At 38.0% G+C, this 18657-nt stretch overlaps 1 protein-coding gene and 1 long non-coding RNA gene across 2 annotated transcripts; one reads left to right on the top strand and one right to left on the bottom strand.

Annotated features, from left to right (window-relative positions):
* Positions 1-3670: 3670 nt before the first annotated feature.
* Positions 3671-7817, top strand: LOC141282527 (uncharacterized). Its single transcript, XM_073815669.1, has one exon. The coding sequence runs from the start codon at positions 3924-3926 to the stop codon at positions 5244-5246; it is 1323 nt and encodes a 440-aa protein (XP_073671770.1). The 5' UTR covers positions 3671-3923; the 3' UTR covers positions 5247-7817.
* Positions 7818-12865: 5048 nt separating this feature from the next.
* LOC135752857 (uncharacterized) lies at positions 12866-15929 on the bottom strand. The gene is made up of 3 exons (XR_010533350.1): positions 15823-15929; positions 15228-15372; positions 12866-12916 (listed from the first exon to the last, which is right to left on the bottom strand). It is a non-coding gene; the product is annotated as an uncharacterized lncRNA (long non-coding RNA).
* Between the last annotated feature and the right edge of the window lie 2728 nt (positions 15930-18657).

Here is an 18657-nt window from a genome sequence, read left to right as displayed (position 1 = left end):
GTGGTGTAATGGGACAGAACATTTCAGTTTCTGGAATACCCAAAGAGCATGCAAATTTATCAGTAGTTGGTCCCTCATATTCAGATGAAGACATTAATAATACTTCAACCCCAGTATCCAAGAGAAATATATGCATTTTACCATTAAATTTAAGTAAAGTTAACTTTCATTATCAATATCAAAGGGGAGGGTTCGCATAGATAAATGTGGACTTCTTCATTGTGTTTTGTTATCCCAGTTTGTCTGGTAATTACTGTCAGATATTTTCTGATGCACTTTGCTGTGGCTGTTGCATTGACTGTCTATGTGATGGCGCCCTTGGATTAAAATTGCGCCCCCCTTGGAACGACAGTCACATTGCATGTGGCCCCTTTGTCCACCACATACTAACACAGTATATCCCATACGGAAATGTAATATATGAACACATATGAAATGTACATTGTGGGATTTGATTTTGTTTTACTAATCGTGCTGTTTATAATCTTAATTCATGTGTATTGTTACAACAATGATTTTTGTGCTGAGTACAAGAAAGTTGTCTGTGTGTGTTTGTGTGTGTGTGTAAAAGTTGAGAGGCTGTGGTTTCGGTTGGGGGAGAAACAGACCTGCAAACTTGTCGCTTTTCGGCGACAATCGCCGTTTTCTTGGTCAATTGGGTCATTCACGTGAATCGCATAGAACCGGAGAGTTTTTTTTTTAGGTGTGTGGGGGGAGGTCGGAAGGCTGCCCTTTATCTGAATGCCATGCGGGCTAGAATTGCCAAACATTATTGGATAATTCTTATACTTGACATTTCTCTGGGCCAATCGGAATCTTAGCATGCTTTCCTCTGGGCCAATCGGAATCTTAGCACTTCCCTCAGAATCTTGAAGACAGCGCGGTCCTTTGGATGAGACACACCTGGCTACCGCGCGAGTCTGATGGACACTTTTAACGTGAAGGAACCATCTTATTTGAGGTAAGTCAACTTTTTTGGACCAAAAACGACAACTATTTGTTTGCTTGATTTAATTAGCGTTAGCTACCGCTTATATTGTATTTTTAGGAACGAGTCAACGCCGAGTAATGCACAAACGTAGACCTTGCATAAAGTTTGCCTATGCTTCGAGCAAAATGACTAATGTTAGCTAACTTAGCAGGACGATTGTTAGCTAGGCTTATCGTTACCCGGGTGTTCTGCCCGGAGTTCCGAGATATACGGCTACTACTCGAATTCTGAGCTAACGTTACCCTGAGTAACTTATTCATTATGGTGGCTGTGGTGCGCGCTTGCGCAGGCAGTCATTCGTGATGTGGGTAAATGTGACTGTTTACACAACAGCTGATGCGAGAGTAATGTTAAAGGAAAACCCACCCTTTTCCAATATTTTCCTATGTTTTTACCTCAGCTTAGACTAATTAATACATACCTATCTTTTTTCAATGCATGCACTTAATCTTTCTACATCGCGTTGTGAATGTTTTAGGATTTAGCCTAGCCCCATACATTCCTGGTGGCTGTATACCTGGTAAACAGTAATTTTTAACAACATAGGGCTGTTTAGATAAAACAATCTGGCGAGCGTGTTGTCCTAGGATAATACACCAGCAGCCAATTTCTGTATAATAAAGGGCTACATTTTGCATCAAAGTCTGTCAATGAAATCTTTACATTGTATTGTTAGTTGAATTTACATTATGAACACTAGCACTTTGAGATTGTTTATTCAATGTAAGGAGCCCTACATATAAAATGCATTATTATTATAATTATTGAACAGAAATGTATTTTGATATTCACTGCATATCAGCCATACAGTATGGAGACATGTTGTTTTATCATATTAGTCCTATGTATGATAGTTTGCAAGGTTATATTTTAATGATTTTAATTTACTTTCAGGCAATGGTTCTGGGCACTTTGGTGGAGCACTCACTGCCATTCACAATGGCCCGTCATCGTCAACCTTGCGCAGACGCCGGCTGAGGACAAAGTGGCTCTGTCGCACGAAGCTTTCACGAACATCAGCAAAATATATTTTTTTCATTTCTGTCTGTCTCTTGTTGTTTTTTATTTCAGTGTCATGCTTTCCAACACCTCCGGGCGTTTCCGTGAGTTGTAAATAAAAACATTTGTAAAATATTAAATGTGTCATTCTCTTTAAGCTTCAAGGATGTTTTAACATTGATTTTTGATTAAAGTATGCTGATTTTTGTTAAGTCACGCTCAGAATCCTATTAAAATCACAAAAATATAGAGCTGGGGTAACCCTAACACCCCCCGTGCGTGCGACACTGTCACCTTTTTTACTCTGAGGAGTTTGCAGGTCTGAGAAATCAGCAAACGCTGATAACAAAGCCCTGAAGGGAAAACACACAGAACAGATGGTTCCGATAAACAAGTTGTTTGCTTTATAACTATGTTATATTTAGAGAAAGTGAAAATAAGTATGTTTAACTAATGAATGCATTTAACCAATTCTTGAACAATGGAGTATTGTTGTGTTGTTGAATAATTATGTTTTACATATTTACTGCCTATACTTCATGCTGATTGCCAAAAGTGTTAAAGTTACAAAGATGTCCAAATAAGGACTGTGGAAATTGATTTTGTTCCATTTTATATTTCTTTAATTAATCATTTTATTCTATAAACATTGTGTGTCTCATATATGCACTGAGCTATTATGTAAAAATGAGGTGTTTGTGTTTGAGAGTGGAAAGTTACCAGCTTTTGTGTGTGTGTAAAAAGCTGCAAGGAGGATTAGCTAGGAATTTACGCCTGGCAATGGTCAAGATAAGAGCGAGGCCTGAGGGGGAAAAGCAAACAGGCAACCATGTTATTAACCAATGCTTTAATATTCACAGGATAAAATATGCAATGTATTTCTTACTTAATCAGTATTAATCATTGAATAATTGATGTAATAAATATAAGATGTTGTCTTTGATAAATGTGACCAGTCACGGAAAGTAGGGACACAAGTCGGATCTGGGCATTTTGAGTTATCTGAAAGTGCAGTTTCTAAGCTTTCCAACGATGTGTAACACATGGAAATCTGATAAGATTTGGAGAAGTTGTGGCCATTTGAATATAGGAACTCAGAAATACTCAAACCGAGAAAATCGAGACGAAAGGGACTCTTCTTTTCAGCTGGGGGAGACAATAGGGCTCATTTACATCTCATTTAGCTAAGCCATGCCCCCTGTAAAACCCTTTTTGAGATGTTCTAGCATCATATGTAGTATTTTATGACCAAATGACAACCCGCAAAAATAAACATGACTCTTTTACCTTTGTGGGGATCACAAGTCGAATCCAGTCTGTTTCAGATTATCCAATGACCATATTTGTCCACAAATGCGTATAATCCGTGAAATATAGATTGTTTACATCAGATTTCGCATGAATGTCTGGTAATACAATATAATATATAATCTGAAGACTATTTAAATCGTAACATGTAAGGGTATATGAGCTTTCACTCCGTTAAACACATGAACCCGCCTTCAAAGTTTGTATTTAAAATAGGGAAGTAGTATAATAGATCATCCAAACAGCGCCGTCGAAAACGTGACATCCTTTAGAGAGGTTACCAATGGCTCGCTCGTTCCTCCATCAGCCAATGACTTCATGGAAAATATTGATAGACAAAACATGTAGCCAATTATATGAAGAAGTTTCCGGTTTGTGACGTCACGCTGAACAGATCGTGCATCGTAGCTCCGTCGAGTTCATCATCTAAAAGCTTTTTTTTTACCATCTTATTCCTATTTATATAATATAACTTATTAGTTTTACATAGGAATACTTTACCGTGACGATTATTGAGCAGTACTACCACGTGAAACTATTTATCACTAATAAACACCCAGTGTTGTTAGCATATAGCCCGCTAGCATCCACACGGTGGAGGCTGAAGCTAGCATTTTCCGATCTAATGGCGGATTCATCTGATATATGCTTTTCTGACCTATCCTCACCTGAGCGGGAAGCTGTGGAGGAGTTGTTTCCCGGTTTTAGCAGATCCAAGGCGAGGTACAGCGCCCACTTCACCCTGCCTTCCGACGTCCACAAGCGAGCAACAAACATGCATTCCACGCGATGCAGCTTCACGGACCGTGAACGACATGAAAGCGATCGGGAAGCTGTGGAGGAACCGCTGCCCGGCCTTCGCAGATTCGGCAAGCCAAACATCACCCTGGCCCCAGACGTTCGCAGGCGACCGAGGCGTGTCTCAACCGAACACCCCACGCGATGCAGCTCCGGGGACCGTGTTCGGGTAAACGAAGACGCCATCGCCCAGCATGAAAGCGGTAAGACTCCGCTTGTTATTGTAACATGTACTACTTGCCACATGTATAGTTTAGCTTCTGCTGTTAGCATAGAGGGGTTTACATGCACTAAGTGTATTGAAGTATTAAGGTTAACTGAGAAGGTTGCTGAACTAGAATCGCGCATCCGAACGCTAGTTGAGGATAGCAAAACCGCTAATGTTACTGTCGCAAATAATCTATCGAGCGAAAAGACTAATGGCTCGGTTCCGACATCAGATGCTAATATAAATATTACAAATACTGTATCGAGCGCGCATAGTGTTTATCAAAATACACATGGCTCGGTTCCGTCATCAGAGTCAAGTCGGCGGTCAAACTGGGTGACTGTTAGGCGGCATAGTCATAAACGGCGTCCTTCTAAGACCCATAACGTAACGACAATTTCTAACAGATTCGATCCCCTAAGGAGTATACCAGCTGAAACACCTTTTAAAAGTGCCCTGGTCATTGGAGATTCTATACTCAGGAACACTAACATTGAGGCTCCAAACACCATAGTCGACTGTATACCGGGAGCCAGAACGTCTGACATTAGATCCAAACTCAAAGTGCTGGCTAATGCTAAGCGGAAGTTTTCTAAGATTGTTATTCACGCCGGCACGAATGACACAAGGCTCCGCCAGTCGGAAATCACCAAAGATAATATCAAGGAGATGTGTGAAATTGCAAAAACAATGTCAGACAATGTAATATGCTCTGGTCCCCTCCCCGCCTACCGGGGAGATGAAACACATAGTAGATTAGTGTCTCTCAATGGATGGATGTCAAAGTGGTGCCCTCAGCATAACCTAGGGTTTATAGACAATTGGAAGCATTTCTGGGGAAGACCATCTCTCCTAACCCGAGATGGCCTTCATCCGTCATCGGAAGGAAGTGCTATACTCACTAAAAATCTGATCAATAGTCTTAATTCTGATATAGTATGACTATCCAGGGCCCAGGTCAGGAAACAGACGGATCGGCTTAACCGTCCATCTGTTAGCTGCCGTGATATGTCAAGACCACTTATATCCCAGCACTTCGAGTCAATCTTACCGAAATATCAGCACATTTCAACTGTATCTGTTCCCCGAACAAATAAATACAGGGCACCGCTTGTTACATCTGGTACAAATCGGATTCAAATAAAATTAGAAAACAATACATTAACAGATGAATCTCGAATCTTAAAATTCGGCCTTCTTAACATTAGATCGCTTACCAATAAAGAACCTATTGTCAATGAAATAATTACAGACCAAAACTTAGATGTACTCTGTTTAACAGAAACCTGGCTTAAAGCAGACGACTACATTAGTTTAAATGAATCCACCCCACAAGACTATTATTATAAACACGAACCTCGATTAAAGGGGAGAGGGGGTGGTGTAGCTACAATATACAACACAATGTTTAAAGTAAACCAAAAATCTGAGCTAAAATTTAAATCATTTGAAGTAATATTGTTAAATATGGAAATAACTGATCGTAACCACAAACAGCTTTCTATTGCTTTAGCGACAATCTATAGACCACCGGGCCACCATGCAGATTTCCTTAATGAAATAGCAGATTTCCTATCTGAGCTTGTAGTCACTGTAGATAAAGCTCTTATTGTTGGTGATTTTAATGTCCATGTGGACAACCCAAAAGACGCATTAGGACGTGCGTTTATAGATCTTCTAAATTCTCTCAATATTAGACAAAACGTGACCGGGCCAACACATACTCGTAAGCACACATTAGACTTAATTCTGTCACTCGGACTCAATATTAATGACGTCGAAATATCACCTCAGAGTGATGCAGTTTCTGACCATTACCTTGTGTCATACACTGTACTTCTAGATAGGATCACTCAATCTACAACATGCTACCGACTAGCCAGAACAATAATTTCCACCACTAAAGATAGCTTTATTAGCACTCTTCCAGACCTGTCCCAAATGAAACATGTAGCAGATAACTGTGACGATCTAGATATTGAAATAGAAAACCTAAATAATGTCTGTTCCAACACATTGGATGCCGTTGCTCCCATTCGAAAAAAGAGATTCAAAGAAAAACCGCCAGCTCCATGGTATGACCATCACACAGCAGCCCTTAAAAAGGCAGCTAGAAAAATGGAAAGAAATTATAGAAGCACAAAGTTAGAAGTATGGCGCGCAGCATGGAAACAGAGTGTTAAACACTACAGACAGGCTATTAAAACCGCCAGATCTACATATCTCAGTACGCTTATTAAAGAAAATCATAATAACCCTCGTTTCCTCTTTAGCACAGTTGCGAAACTGACTAGAAACAAAGAACAAACAGAAACCAATAGTAAACTTCAACACAATAGTAACGACTTCATGAACTTCTTTTCTAACAAAATTTCGGCTATTAGGGAAAACATCGTAGCTACCCAGGCAGCCACCACTCTACCCATTAGTTCACTTAACACTAGACTACCATACGAACATCTTGATTCATTTAAACCTACTACAATAGATGAGCTCTCTAAACTAGTCACATCATCCAAATCATCGTCCTGTATATTAGACCCCGTTCCCACAAAACTACTTAAAGAAGTATTCCCTGTAGTGTCAACCCCGGTTCTAAATATCTTTAACTCATCGCTAGAAATAGGATACGTTCCAACAGCTTTCAAACTAGCAGTTATTAAACCGCTGATTAAAAAACCACAGCTTGACCATGGAGAACTTAATAACTTTAGACCAATCTCAAATCTCCCTTTTCTTTCGAAAATATTAGAAAAGGTAGTGGCAAGCCAGTTACGCACATTCTTGACAAATAATAGTACATATGAAAAGTTCCAATCAGGATTCAGGCCCCACCATAGCACAGAGACAGCGTTGCTTAGAGTTACAAATGACCTCCTATTAACATCCGATCGTGGTGAAATCTCAATTCTTATATTACTAGACCTTAGTGCAGCATTTGACACAATAGACCACAGAATCCTACTCAATAGACTAGAAAACTATGTTGGTATCAGTGGTCAGGCGCTAGCCTGGTTTAGGTCATATCTAACCAATCGCTATCACTTTGTTTATGTAAATGAGGAAAAGTCATATCACTCCCTGGTTAAATACGGTGTACCGCAGGGATCAGTTTTAGGTCCTATTCTGTTCTCGTTATACATGTTACCCCTAGGAGACATTATCAGGAAACACAACATAAGTTTTCACTGCTATGCGGATGATACCCAGCTTTACATATCCTCGCATCCCAGCGAAACACACACGTTTTCTAAGCTAAAAGACTGCATTAGCGATGTTAGTGACTGGATGGCACATAACTTTCTTAAGCTCAACTCCAATAAGACAGAGGTACTTATTATTGAACCAAATCGCTACAAACATAATATGTCAGATTACAAATTGCACATAGATGGCTGTACTGTGGTGCCATCTTCCACGGTTAGGAACTTAGGTGTGATGTTCGACAGCAACTTATCCTTTGATAGTCATATCGCCAACGTCTGCCGCACAGCATTCTTCCATCTTAGAAATATCTCAAAAATACGCCATATACTGTCAATACATATGATTGATTAGATTCCGGCCATAGGGTTTTTCAATACATATGAACGGCCGCTACGCTAATACGATTTTGTTTTTCTCTCCCTGTCTCGTCCTCGACCCGACAAACAGACCCAGTCCCGGCAGATGTGAAAGTCGGCACACCTCTGATCTACTGGCTGTCCTTCAACGTTATGCCCAGCTGATACCTGACCAACGATCACCGGCAGAACCGCTTAATCTCCGCTAAATCTCCATTTCCGTTCTCCCAAGGGTTTTTCCCTCCTAGGACTTATTTTTCCTCGGATAAAAGCCCGGGGTTTTTTTTTCTCCTAGGGGGTTTTTCACCCCGGGGAGGCAGCCTTTTTGGGCTTTACCTAGCTTCCTCTTCTATACGTTGCTTTAGTAATACGTGCAATTATAATATTGAGTCATAGCCGCAGCAAATTTAACTGCTCATGCTATCATGTATTCTGTTGTGCTATCTGTCGTTTTCTGTGCTTTTCACTGCTTCTATTTATGTAAAGCTGCTTTGAAACAATTGACTTTTGTGAAAAGCGCTATATAAATAAAATTGAATTGAATTGAATTGAAAAGAATACAACTATATCTGTGTAACTTCCGTGTGTTTTGACTCATGCTGCGCTGCAAGAACTGACATACAGATGACGGCAAAGTACCGCGAGAGCGAGTCGAAATTAAACTACTCCGTAAGATTTCTTGAAGAGCTCTCGCGGTACTTTGACGTCATCCGACTGCGGCGCCGCATAAAGTCAGTGACGCGGCTGATGTACGATGCGGCTGACTGTTATTTGTTCCGCCCCAGCTTCTTTTATTTTTCTTTTGTTTTGTGCGCCCGAGCTTTACAGTCTGGGGAGACGCAGGCTATAAGTTTGAAAAAAAAAAAACTTAGCAAACATGTCTGAGGAACAGGGCAGCGCGTCACTACAGTCACGTGACTTCACGCTCGAGCCGGAAGAGAAGACAATGCTGAATAAAGTCGTAATTCTGCTATTTTTGGACCAAACTGTATTTTCGATGCATCAACACAATCTTACTGACCCACTGATGTCACATGGACTACTTTGATGATGTTTTTATTAACTTTCTGGACATGGAAACCATACATAGATTTTCGATGAAGGGGAAAGCTCTTGGACTAAATCTAACGATAAAACATCTTAAACTGTGTTCCGAAGATACGCTTTTAAATATACAAAAACTGCTATCTCAAACATGGAGAGGCTTCTTCGTGATCTCAACTAGCAGATTCTGCAATAAAACGAAAATCACAAATTTCGAAAAAAAAACTTTGTTTCTCATTTTCTCGAAACTTGTGCAGCCGACTTGAGTCCCTGGTTTCCGTGACGGGTCACAAATGTGTATTAACCAATGAAATGAAGGTTGCATACAGAATAACTTAATGGGGGCATGGCAGCTCAACCTTGAAGAACAGAATCTCCTGTGCTTGTTCTTTGTGTGTGTGTGTGTGTGTGTGTGTGTGTGTGTGTGTGTGTGTGTGTGTGTGTGTGTGTGTGTGTGTGTGTGTGTGTGTGTGTGTGTGTGTGTGTGTGTTTTCTTCCCTAACAGATGGTTTTTAATAATGATTAAAGTGTTTGCTTAGAAGTAGTATTGCAGTAAAAGATTTAATATGTGTTTATCTATCTAAAGAAGTTAATGTGTGCCTTATTCATATAACCAATTTTACGAATAATGAAATGATGTCATGATATTGAAATGTGTTTTACATAATAATCACTTTCATCTTACAGCTTATGTTTTTTATGAATAAATGAATGTTTTATTAATGATTTGTTTTTAAGAAAGCATTATAATATGCTATGTGAAGTCAACCATAAGTGGAGGAGTACTAGGGAGGAAGTGACGGACTGCATGGCTCTCAGGGATGAGCGGAGAACAGTTTGTTTTTTCTTTGTCTGTGTGTGTCTATCTTCGCCTGCAGGCTGAAACTGGGTGTGGTAAGGGAGTCAGATTCACGAGGAAGAGCAGCCTTTGTGGGTGGAGATTCTAAGAAGAAGATCGACGTCACATACTCTATAAATAATTGTTTCCCCAAATGCTGGGGGTTAGTCGCTTGCCGATTGTGGCCTTGAGACTACCCAGCGCGCTATAAAACTTTTTCATATCTGATCAATAAATAGTTTAATTTTAATACTGTGCCTTTCCTCTAATTATGAACATGCAATGGACGCCTTAAAGTCCAACAACATATATTAAATATATCCACATAGAAAGTAAAAACATGTATGTACATATATGCCTGCACATATATGAAACCTATTAGAAAATGGAACAATTTCATATATTGACATATACATTTTGTCCATATAAATATATATGTCGATGTATGTAAAACATACATTTGACATATATGTCACATATATAATTAATAATACATATGACATATTTGATTGTATGAATATACAATATATATATATAAATTACACATATAGGCATAGCATATTGTCGATATACATGAGACATATATGTATTGCATATATGTTTTTATATAGCCTTATTATGTATTTTACATATTAAAATGAAATGTATGCAAAATATATTTTTAATTTATATATTTTAAATATATAAATGGCATTTATAAAAAACATGGTTCCAACATATATGTTATGCATATATGAGAAATGCATGTTTTCAAAATAGCTGTCTCATATGTTCTTATATTAGGTATATGAACTACAACCCCAAAACAGAAAAAGTTGGGACACAGTAGAAATTGTGCATAAAAAAGGAATGGAATAATTTACAAATCTCATAAACTTATATTTTATTCACAGTAGTATATAGATAACATATCAAATGTTGAAAGTGAGATATTTTGAAATGTCATGCCAAATATTGGCTCATTTATGATTTGATGAGAGCTACACATTCCAAAAAAAGTTGGGACAGGTAGCAATAAGAAGCCATAAAAGTTAAATGTACATACAAGGAACAGCTGGAGGAGGACCAATGTTTAGGAATAGGAATGTTGTCCTATTCTTGTCTAAAACAGACTTCTAGTTGCTCAACTGTCTTAGGTCTTCTTTGTCGCATCTTCCTCTTGATGATGTGCCGAATGTTTTCTGTGGGTGAAAGATCTGGACTGCAGGCTGGCCATTTCAGTACTCAGATCCTTCTTCTATGCAGCCATGATGTTGTAATTGATGCAGTATGTGGTCTGGCATTGTAATGTTGGAAAATGCAAGGTCTTTCCTGAAAGAGACGACGTCTGAATGGGATCATATGTATCTAGAACTTGGATAAACCTTTCAGCATTGATGGTGCCTTTCCAGATGTGTAAGCTGCCCATGCCACACGCACTCATGCAACCCCAAACCATCAGAGATGCAGGTTTCTGAAAGGAGCGCTAATAACAACTTGGGTTGTCATTGTCCTCTTTAGTCCGGATGAAATGGCATCCCAGTTTTTCAAAAAGAACTTCAAATTTTGATTAGTTGGACCACAGAACAGTTTTCCACTTTGCCACAGTCCATTTTAAATGAGCCTTGCCCAGGGAAAACGCCTGTGCTTCTGGATCATGTTTAGATATGGCTTCTTTTTTGACCTACAGAGTTTTAGCTGGCAACAGCGAATGACACGGTGGATTGTGTTCACTGACAATGTTTTCTGGAAGTATTCCTGAGTCCATGTTGTGATTTCCATTACAGTAGCATTCTTGTATGTGATGCAGTGCTGTCAAAGAGCCCGAAGATCACGGGCATCCGGTATGGTTTTCCGGTCTTGACCCTTACGCACAGAGATTGTTCCAGATTCTCTGAATCTTTGGATGATATTATGCACTGTAGATGATGATAACTTCAATCTCATTGCAATTTTTCTCTGAGAAACTCAGAAAACTATTTTTCGCTGCAGCATTGGGGGAATTGGTGATTCTCTGCCCATCTTGACTTCTGAGAGACACTGCCACTCTGAGAGGCTCTTTTTATACCCAATCATGTTGCCAATTGACCTAATAAGTTGCAAATTGTTCTTTCAACTGTTCCTTATATGTACATTTAAATTTTCTGGCCTCTTATTGCTACCTGTCCCAACTTTTTTTGGAATCTGTAGCTCTCATGAAATCCAAAATGAGCCAATATTTGGCATGACATTTCAAAATATCTTACTTTCAACATTTGATATGTTATCTATATTCTACTGTGAATAAAATATAAGTTTATGATATTTGTAAATTAGTCCATTCCTTTTTTACTCACAATTTGTACTGTGTCCCAACTTTTTCTGTTTTGGGGTTGTACAAAACATACATTTTTTATAGGTTATATGCATTTACCTATATAACTTGAAGTCCAATGCACATAGTATGCTTTAAGCCTTAAAAGTTAAATTGTGCAATGAGCATAAAGGAAGTACAGTTAAAAAATTTAGACTTTATTAAAACCATTTTTATTTAAATAAAAAACACAACATGAAACAAGCCTTAACAGGCAATTTGCAAAAGATAATAATAAAACAGTTAGAACAGCAAAACATAAAACAAGCCTAAGCCTAAAAAAAACTGCAATTCGCAAAAGTTAATAAAACAGTTAGAACAGCAAAACATAAAACAAGCCTAAGCCTAAAAAAACCTGCAATTCGCAAAAGTTAATAAGAGTTACAACAAAAATTGAAACAAACAAACGTTTAGCTATAAAAATAAACTGTTTAAAACTGTTAAAACAACAAAACAAGAAACAAGCCTACTTTAAGCTATATTTTTTATTAAAACAGTTAAAACAACTAAATTAAACCCATCACAAGGTGATCCTTTTGCTAGCAGGTAATGCTAAAATCTTTTACATTTTTTTTTATGTTTCTAGAGTCTTTTTGGATGCCCGCAGCTCAGTGACCTTTTGATTAATAGCCACCCCGATTTGGCCTCTGGTGGTTCCAGGAAATTTCTGGATTACTGCATCTGTAAAAAATATAAATAATTGGATTTAACATTAAACTATGACAAATAAATTAGTCAAATTAAAAATTAATATACACACTCATCATTGCATCAATTTTGATTCTGTCCAGTGCCTCCTTTGTTTCCCCAGCGCTGCCTTTTTTGGAAGTGCCACCTAAAAAATAGCAACATAATAGAGATTAGAACGAAATCAAAACTCTGATACCATTTAATTACGCAATAAATTTCAGTACACATTCTATGAAGCCCATGCTTATAATGAATTATAGCCCCCTTTATAATTTTATAGGTAAAGTGAAAGCATACAATACAAATGTTAGGAAATCATGAAGATGTGATTCATTAACTTTAAAAGGTTTACTTGCTAATTTAACTACAGAGCAATAATGTCTATAATAAAGTAATGAATCAATCTCAATCATGAATAAAATACAAAAATTCTATTATTAATAAGAACAATTGCAATTTAAATACTAGCACAAACATTAATTTCGACCCATCCCTGCCTGCTCCTGCAAGGTTTTGTTTTTGGACAACCTGTGGAGTGTAACCAGTGCATCTCAATTTATTTATAAAGCATGTTAAGATGCAGAGGCGTAAAGCACTTGAGTAAATGTACTTCGTTACTGTACTTAAGTACTTTTTGGCCTACTTTGTACTTGTACTGAGTATCAAAAATATAAGCAACTTTTACTCTCTACTCAACTACATTTTTGATTGGGTATTTGTACTCTTTACTCCACTTCATTTGAACTGACACTTACAGTTACTCGCTACATTGTTTATTCGTCAACAAATATAAACAAGACAAAAGTGTCAGAGGGGGATGATGGATAGAATCTGTGGTCGCAAGGTTAGATGCACACACACAACTGAGGGACTTCATGTGGCGCTACCAGGGCAATCGTTTGAAATCAAAGTACTGCGAGAGCGAATCAAATGCATATGGAGAAGTCTGGTCTCGCGATACTTTGATGTCAAACGCTGAACGGCTTGCATTGAGCCACCATAGTGCAAAGGCAGAGGTAAAAATCTACTTTGCGGTACATCAGCTACATAAACTGTAGAGAAAAGTTTGCGTGTAGTCTCAGAGAAAAGATAAAGAGCAGACATATGGATGCATATCACTTTTGATTCTGTCAAGGGACCCTTTGTTAAACTTGTGATGCTGCAATAAAAACAAACGTGAAGCGCTATTGCAGGAGGGTCATCCCGCAACTCAAAGGCAAGCACAAATGTTTTATATACTGATGTTTATTAGCTAACCTGAGCTGTTACATAACTTGATATGACTTAATATATAAGCCAAAATAAGCCAGCGATGTCCTGTACTGATTGCCTGAGTAACTTAAGTACATTATAAGCTGGATAAGAAGTGTACAAGGTCACTGTCCTCACATTTACCATATCATGAAGAGGAAAAAACCATATATAAGTTGCACTGGACTATAAGTCGCATTTATTTAGAAAATTATTATTCTTTTGGGGGACATTTGGTTTGTTAAGTCTTTCTCCATTGTCTTTAAGTCAATGTTTCAGTTAACAGTTTTTTTCAGGGGTAGGCTACACTGAAAAAAAAAATGATTCATTGAATTTAATAAATTTTTTTAAGGTAAGTGGTTGCAATCAATTTATTTAAGCTACATTTAAACAAAAGTTTTATATTTTATTTTAATTTGCTAATCTTTTTTGCTTAAATGTAGCTTAAATAAATTGATTGCAACCACTTACCTTAAAAAAAAAAATGATTAAATTCAATGAATCTTTCAAATGAACAATCTTTTTAAATATAACTTTTTTAGGATAGCCCTATATAATATCACAACAGTAAGGCTATATATGTGTCAGCATGGCACATTCAAGTACACAATAACACTAGACTAACATTAAATGGGTATAAAGTTGACTAAAGCTAGACCAAAACTAAATCAATTTAGATTACTAAAACTAAATTAAATTTTAGTCAAAAGACTATGATTATGTTTAACCTGTGTTTTTTTCTGCCATGTCGAAATATTGAGGTGTTTGATTTCTTTTGTATATTAGGAAGTAAAACCTCATAAATAAACGTTCTTGTTTTTCACTGACCTACAATGTCTCTGTGTGTTGAGGACTAGTGCATCTTTGAGCCAACATTCAGTACGAGTAAAAATACTTAAGTACTTGGGTTACTTTAAGACTTTTACTCAAGTCGTATTTAATTGGTGACTTGTAACTTGTAGTTGAGTAATTTTTTAAGAAAGGTATATGTACTTTTACTCAAGTATGGCTTTCAGCTACTCTTTACACCTCTGTTAAAATGTGAATGTAAATGAAGGTGTATATATACAAATTACTATAAAAGGGCAGGTTTATTTTTTATTTTGACCCCTTACCCAAAGAGATCAGATATGAAGTTCGATCTACATAATTACCAAAAACAATAACTATACAGACACATGCACACACTATGACCGATGACATACCTCTGAGATTGCTTTTTAGAAGTGTATCTATATCAAACACTCCAATTAGAAGCATCCGTGCCATGGTCGTTGGGGTGTTTGCATGGTTAGCTGACCACAACACATTTTTCGGCACACAGACTCCTGAGTCTGGGTAAATTTCAAGCTGTGGGGGAGGACAAACATACATTAATATTTAAAGTTATATTAATAAATAAAACAATTTTCTAACAAAAAGTTTTTAATGGTGCCTGATACAATTTAGCTTTGCACAACATACACAACTTCTAGTCTACTAGTACTATTAATTATAATAAGGTTTTAATTATTTAACATTTTTCAAGAACCGAAGAACAAGACACCACAGATAATACAGAAACACAATAAAGTCTGACTAACATATGGCAAATAATGACCAAGTAACAAACTAAGGTAGATGGGGAAAGGTGTGTTTTAAGTTGTGTCTCTGAGGCAGCTTATGTCAAAGCTCAGGGGCCATGACGCTACGGCTCTAACACCAACAATAGAAACTATCCTGAACTTAAAACTCCAATTCATAACTTAGTTTGGTTAAAACACAAATTATTGACCATGTACAAAAAAACTGCATACTCACAGATTCCTGTATGGTAGAAGGTGATGCCAGTTGTTGGAATGGGCTCTGCTCCTTCACTTCAAGCCATTTTTAAAACTTGCACATTGTGCTGAGAAGTTTTGGCATTTCTATAGAACAAAACAGTTAAAAGAATTAGAGTGAACCTTTAAATTAGTTAAATATTTAGATTTTTTTAAATAACTTATGACTGATAACACTTGTTTTCAAGTTGTCTAACTAAATTTTGAGGGCTTCATTTTCTGCCTTTAATTCTGCTATCATGTCAGGAGAAGGTGAGGTAAGTGATGTAGGTGACGATGATGTAGATGACGATGAGGCAGGTGAAGATGGAGCTGACATTGGTGCACGTGTAGATTTAGGTGAGGTATTTGAAGGTGGAGCAGACAACGATGAGGCAGGTGAAGGTGGAGCTGACAGTGGTGCATGTTGAGCTTTAGCTGAGGTATTTGAAAGTGGAGCAGACAACGATGAGGCAGGTGAAGGTGGAGCTGACAGTCGTGCATGAGATTAAGGTGAGGCACGTGAAGGTGGAGCAGACAACCATGACACAGGTGAAGGTGGAGCTGACAGTGTTGCACGTGGAACTTTAGGTGAGGTAAGTGATGTAGATGACGATGAGGCAGGTGAAGGTGGAGCTGACAGTGTTGCACATGGAGCTTTAGGTGAGGTAAATGAAGGTGGACCAGACAACCATGAGGCAGGTGAAGGTGGAGCTGACAGTTGTGCACGTGGAGCTTTAGATGAGGTATGTGATGGTGGAGCAGACAATGAAGAGGAAGGTGTAGGTGAAGCTGACAGTGGTGCACGTGGAGCTTTAGGAAGTGGTGGTATGGAAGAAGGTGAGGTATGCGAAGGTGGAGCAGACAACGATGAGGGAGGTGGACATGAGGTAGGTGAAGGTGGAGTAACTGAAGTAGCAGAACTAAATCCATGGTGTAATTTTATTTTCTCCAAAAGCTCCCTGTCCATATTTTCCCCATTACTTTGCATCTTTATAAAACATGACAAAAGATGAAATAAGACAAAACATTACTATCAAATGAAATGATGATGAAAAAAAATGAAATGATATTATGCTTTCCATGAAATTATCTGCCTCTGTTTCTTGATTTGATCAGCTCACAACCAGGAACTGCCTGCATGTAAAAATCACCCAAGATGTTTCTACACAACAGAAATGAGTTACATCACTTCTTCGGCCTCTTTTTCAAATTACCAGTGGCAGTTAGAGTATTTCTTATTTGGCAATTTCAAGCTGTTTAATAATCACCTTTATTTGGGGAACTACAGAGTGAACCAGACAGCATACTGTATAGAGAATCAGATCACAACAGTTTTGATTAACAGTTTGAGCCATGTTTGTTAAACGATAAGACAAACATGAAGAAAATACAAACAGTAAACCAACACAGTAAGCACAGAAATAATACCAGGGTGGGTATTGTTGGACTTTAAGGCGTCCATTGCATGTTCATAATTTAGAGGAAAGGCACAAGATACAAATATCTAAGTTCAAATATTTATTGATCAGATATGAAAAAGTTTTACAGCGCGCTGGATTGTTTCAAGGCCACAAGCGGCAAGCAACGAATGCACAGCATTTGGGAAAACATTTATTTAAAGAGTGTATGACGTCGTGTTTCTTCTTAGAATCTCCACCCACAAAGGTTGCTTTTCCTCGTGAATCTGACTCCCTCACCACACCCAATTTCAGCCTGCCGGGGAAGACAGACACACACAGACAAAGAAAAAACAAACTGTTCTCCGCTCATCCCTGGGAGCCCTGCAGTTCCTCCCTAGTACTCCTCCACTTCACATATGGTTGACTTCACATGGCATGTTATAATGCTTTCTTAAAAACAAATCATTAATAAAACATTCATTTATTCATAAAAAACATAAGATGTAAGATAAAAGTGATTATTATGTAAAACACATTTCAATATCATGACATCATTTCATTATTCGTAAAATTGGTTCTCTTTCATCATCTCGTGTTCGAGATCCACCTATGGGAAGGGCATCCGTACCTGACCTCTACAGAAGCATCCAATTGCACCAAGTCTGGCTAGACAGACAGAAGCGCGCAACCAATGCCAGGTAAGGCCACACCCTTTTACCTGCTGGCATATAAGGCCAATGCGCGCTGCTCATCCTCAGTTGACATTCGCTTCTAGTGATGCAAAGTCCGATTCATTTTCGCCGGTTCCTGACGTCATCAAGAAATTACATTACTACGCATTTATTGTATCAATGAAACATTCAAATACAGTCGTTTGTGTCAACACATTAAAACATTTAAATAAAAAGTTGTTTTTGTGAAGGCATAGCTGATTTATTGCCTTGCATTCACAAGTTAGTAATGTTTGTGGTCACAGTTTAAATCGCGGATCATAAATAATAAATAAATAGTAAATGCCAGATATAATTGACCAGTTTTGACAAGCCTGATGCACAATTGCGGATTTGTGTAATAATAAATAAACTTGTGTGTTAAACTCATTGGTCTCAACTACAATGATTTGCATGCAAAATAAATCGTATCAAAACTAAAGCTTTCTAATAAAAGAAAAATATCAAGAAACTAATAAAACAAAAAACTTCGCGTATCAGGCTCGTTCAAATCCTCGGTGATTCACACGCAGTGTCAGCAACTCATCCGTCAGAATCGTCGGCAATCCTCGCCTCGGCAATCATCGACAAACTTCGTCCGGGTCTTTACGAGTCCGACGTGCTATTTCGGCTGTGCGTCCTGCGTCATCAACCCGGAACCTATGCCCAAAACTAAAGTTCGATTCAGTTCGATTTGCGAACCGGCTCGACCGGTTACTTCCT

Source organism: Paramisgurnus dabryanus, chromosome 9 (genome assembly GCF_030506205.2).
Source record: "Paramisgurnus dabryanus chromosome 9, PD_genome_1.1, whole genome shotgun sequence".
Taxonomy (NCBI): Eukaryota; Metazoa; Chordata; class Actinopteri; order Cypriniformes; family Cobitidae; genus Paramisgurnus; species Paramisgurnus dabryanus.
This window is presented reverse-complemented; position numbering and strand designations above follow the sequence as displayed.

Coding starts and splice junctions, on each gene's coding strand:
- LOC141282527 (XM_073815669.1), top strand. CDS start 3,924: ATGGCGGATTCATCTGATATATGCTTTTCTGACCTATCCTCACCTGAG.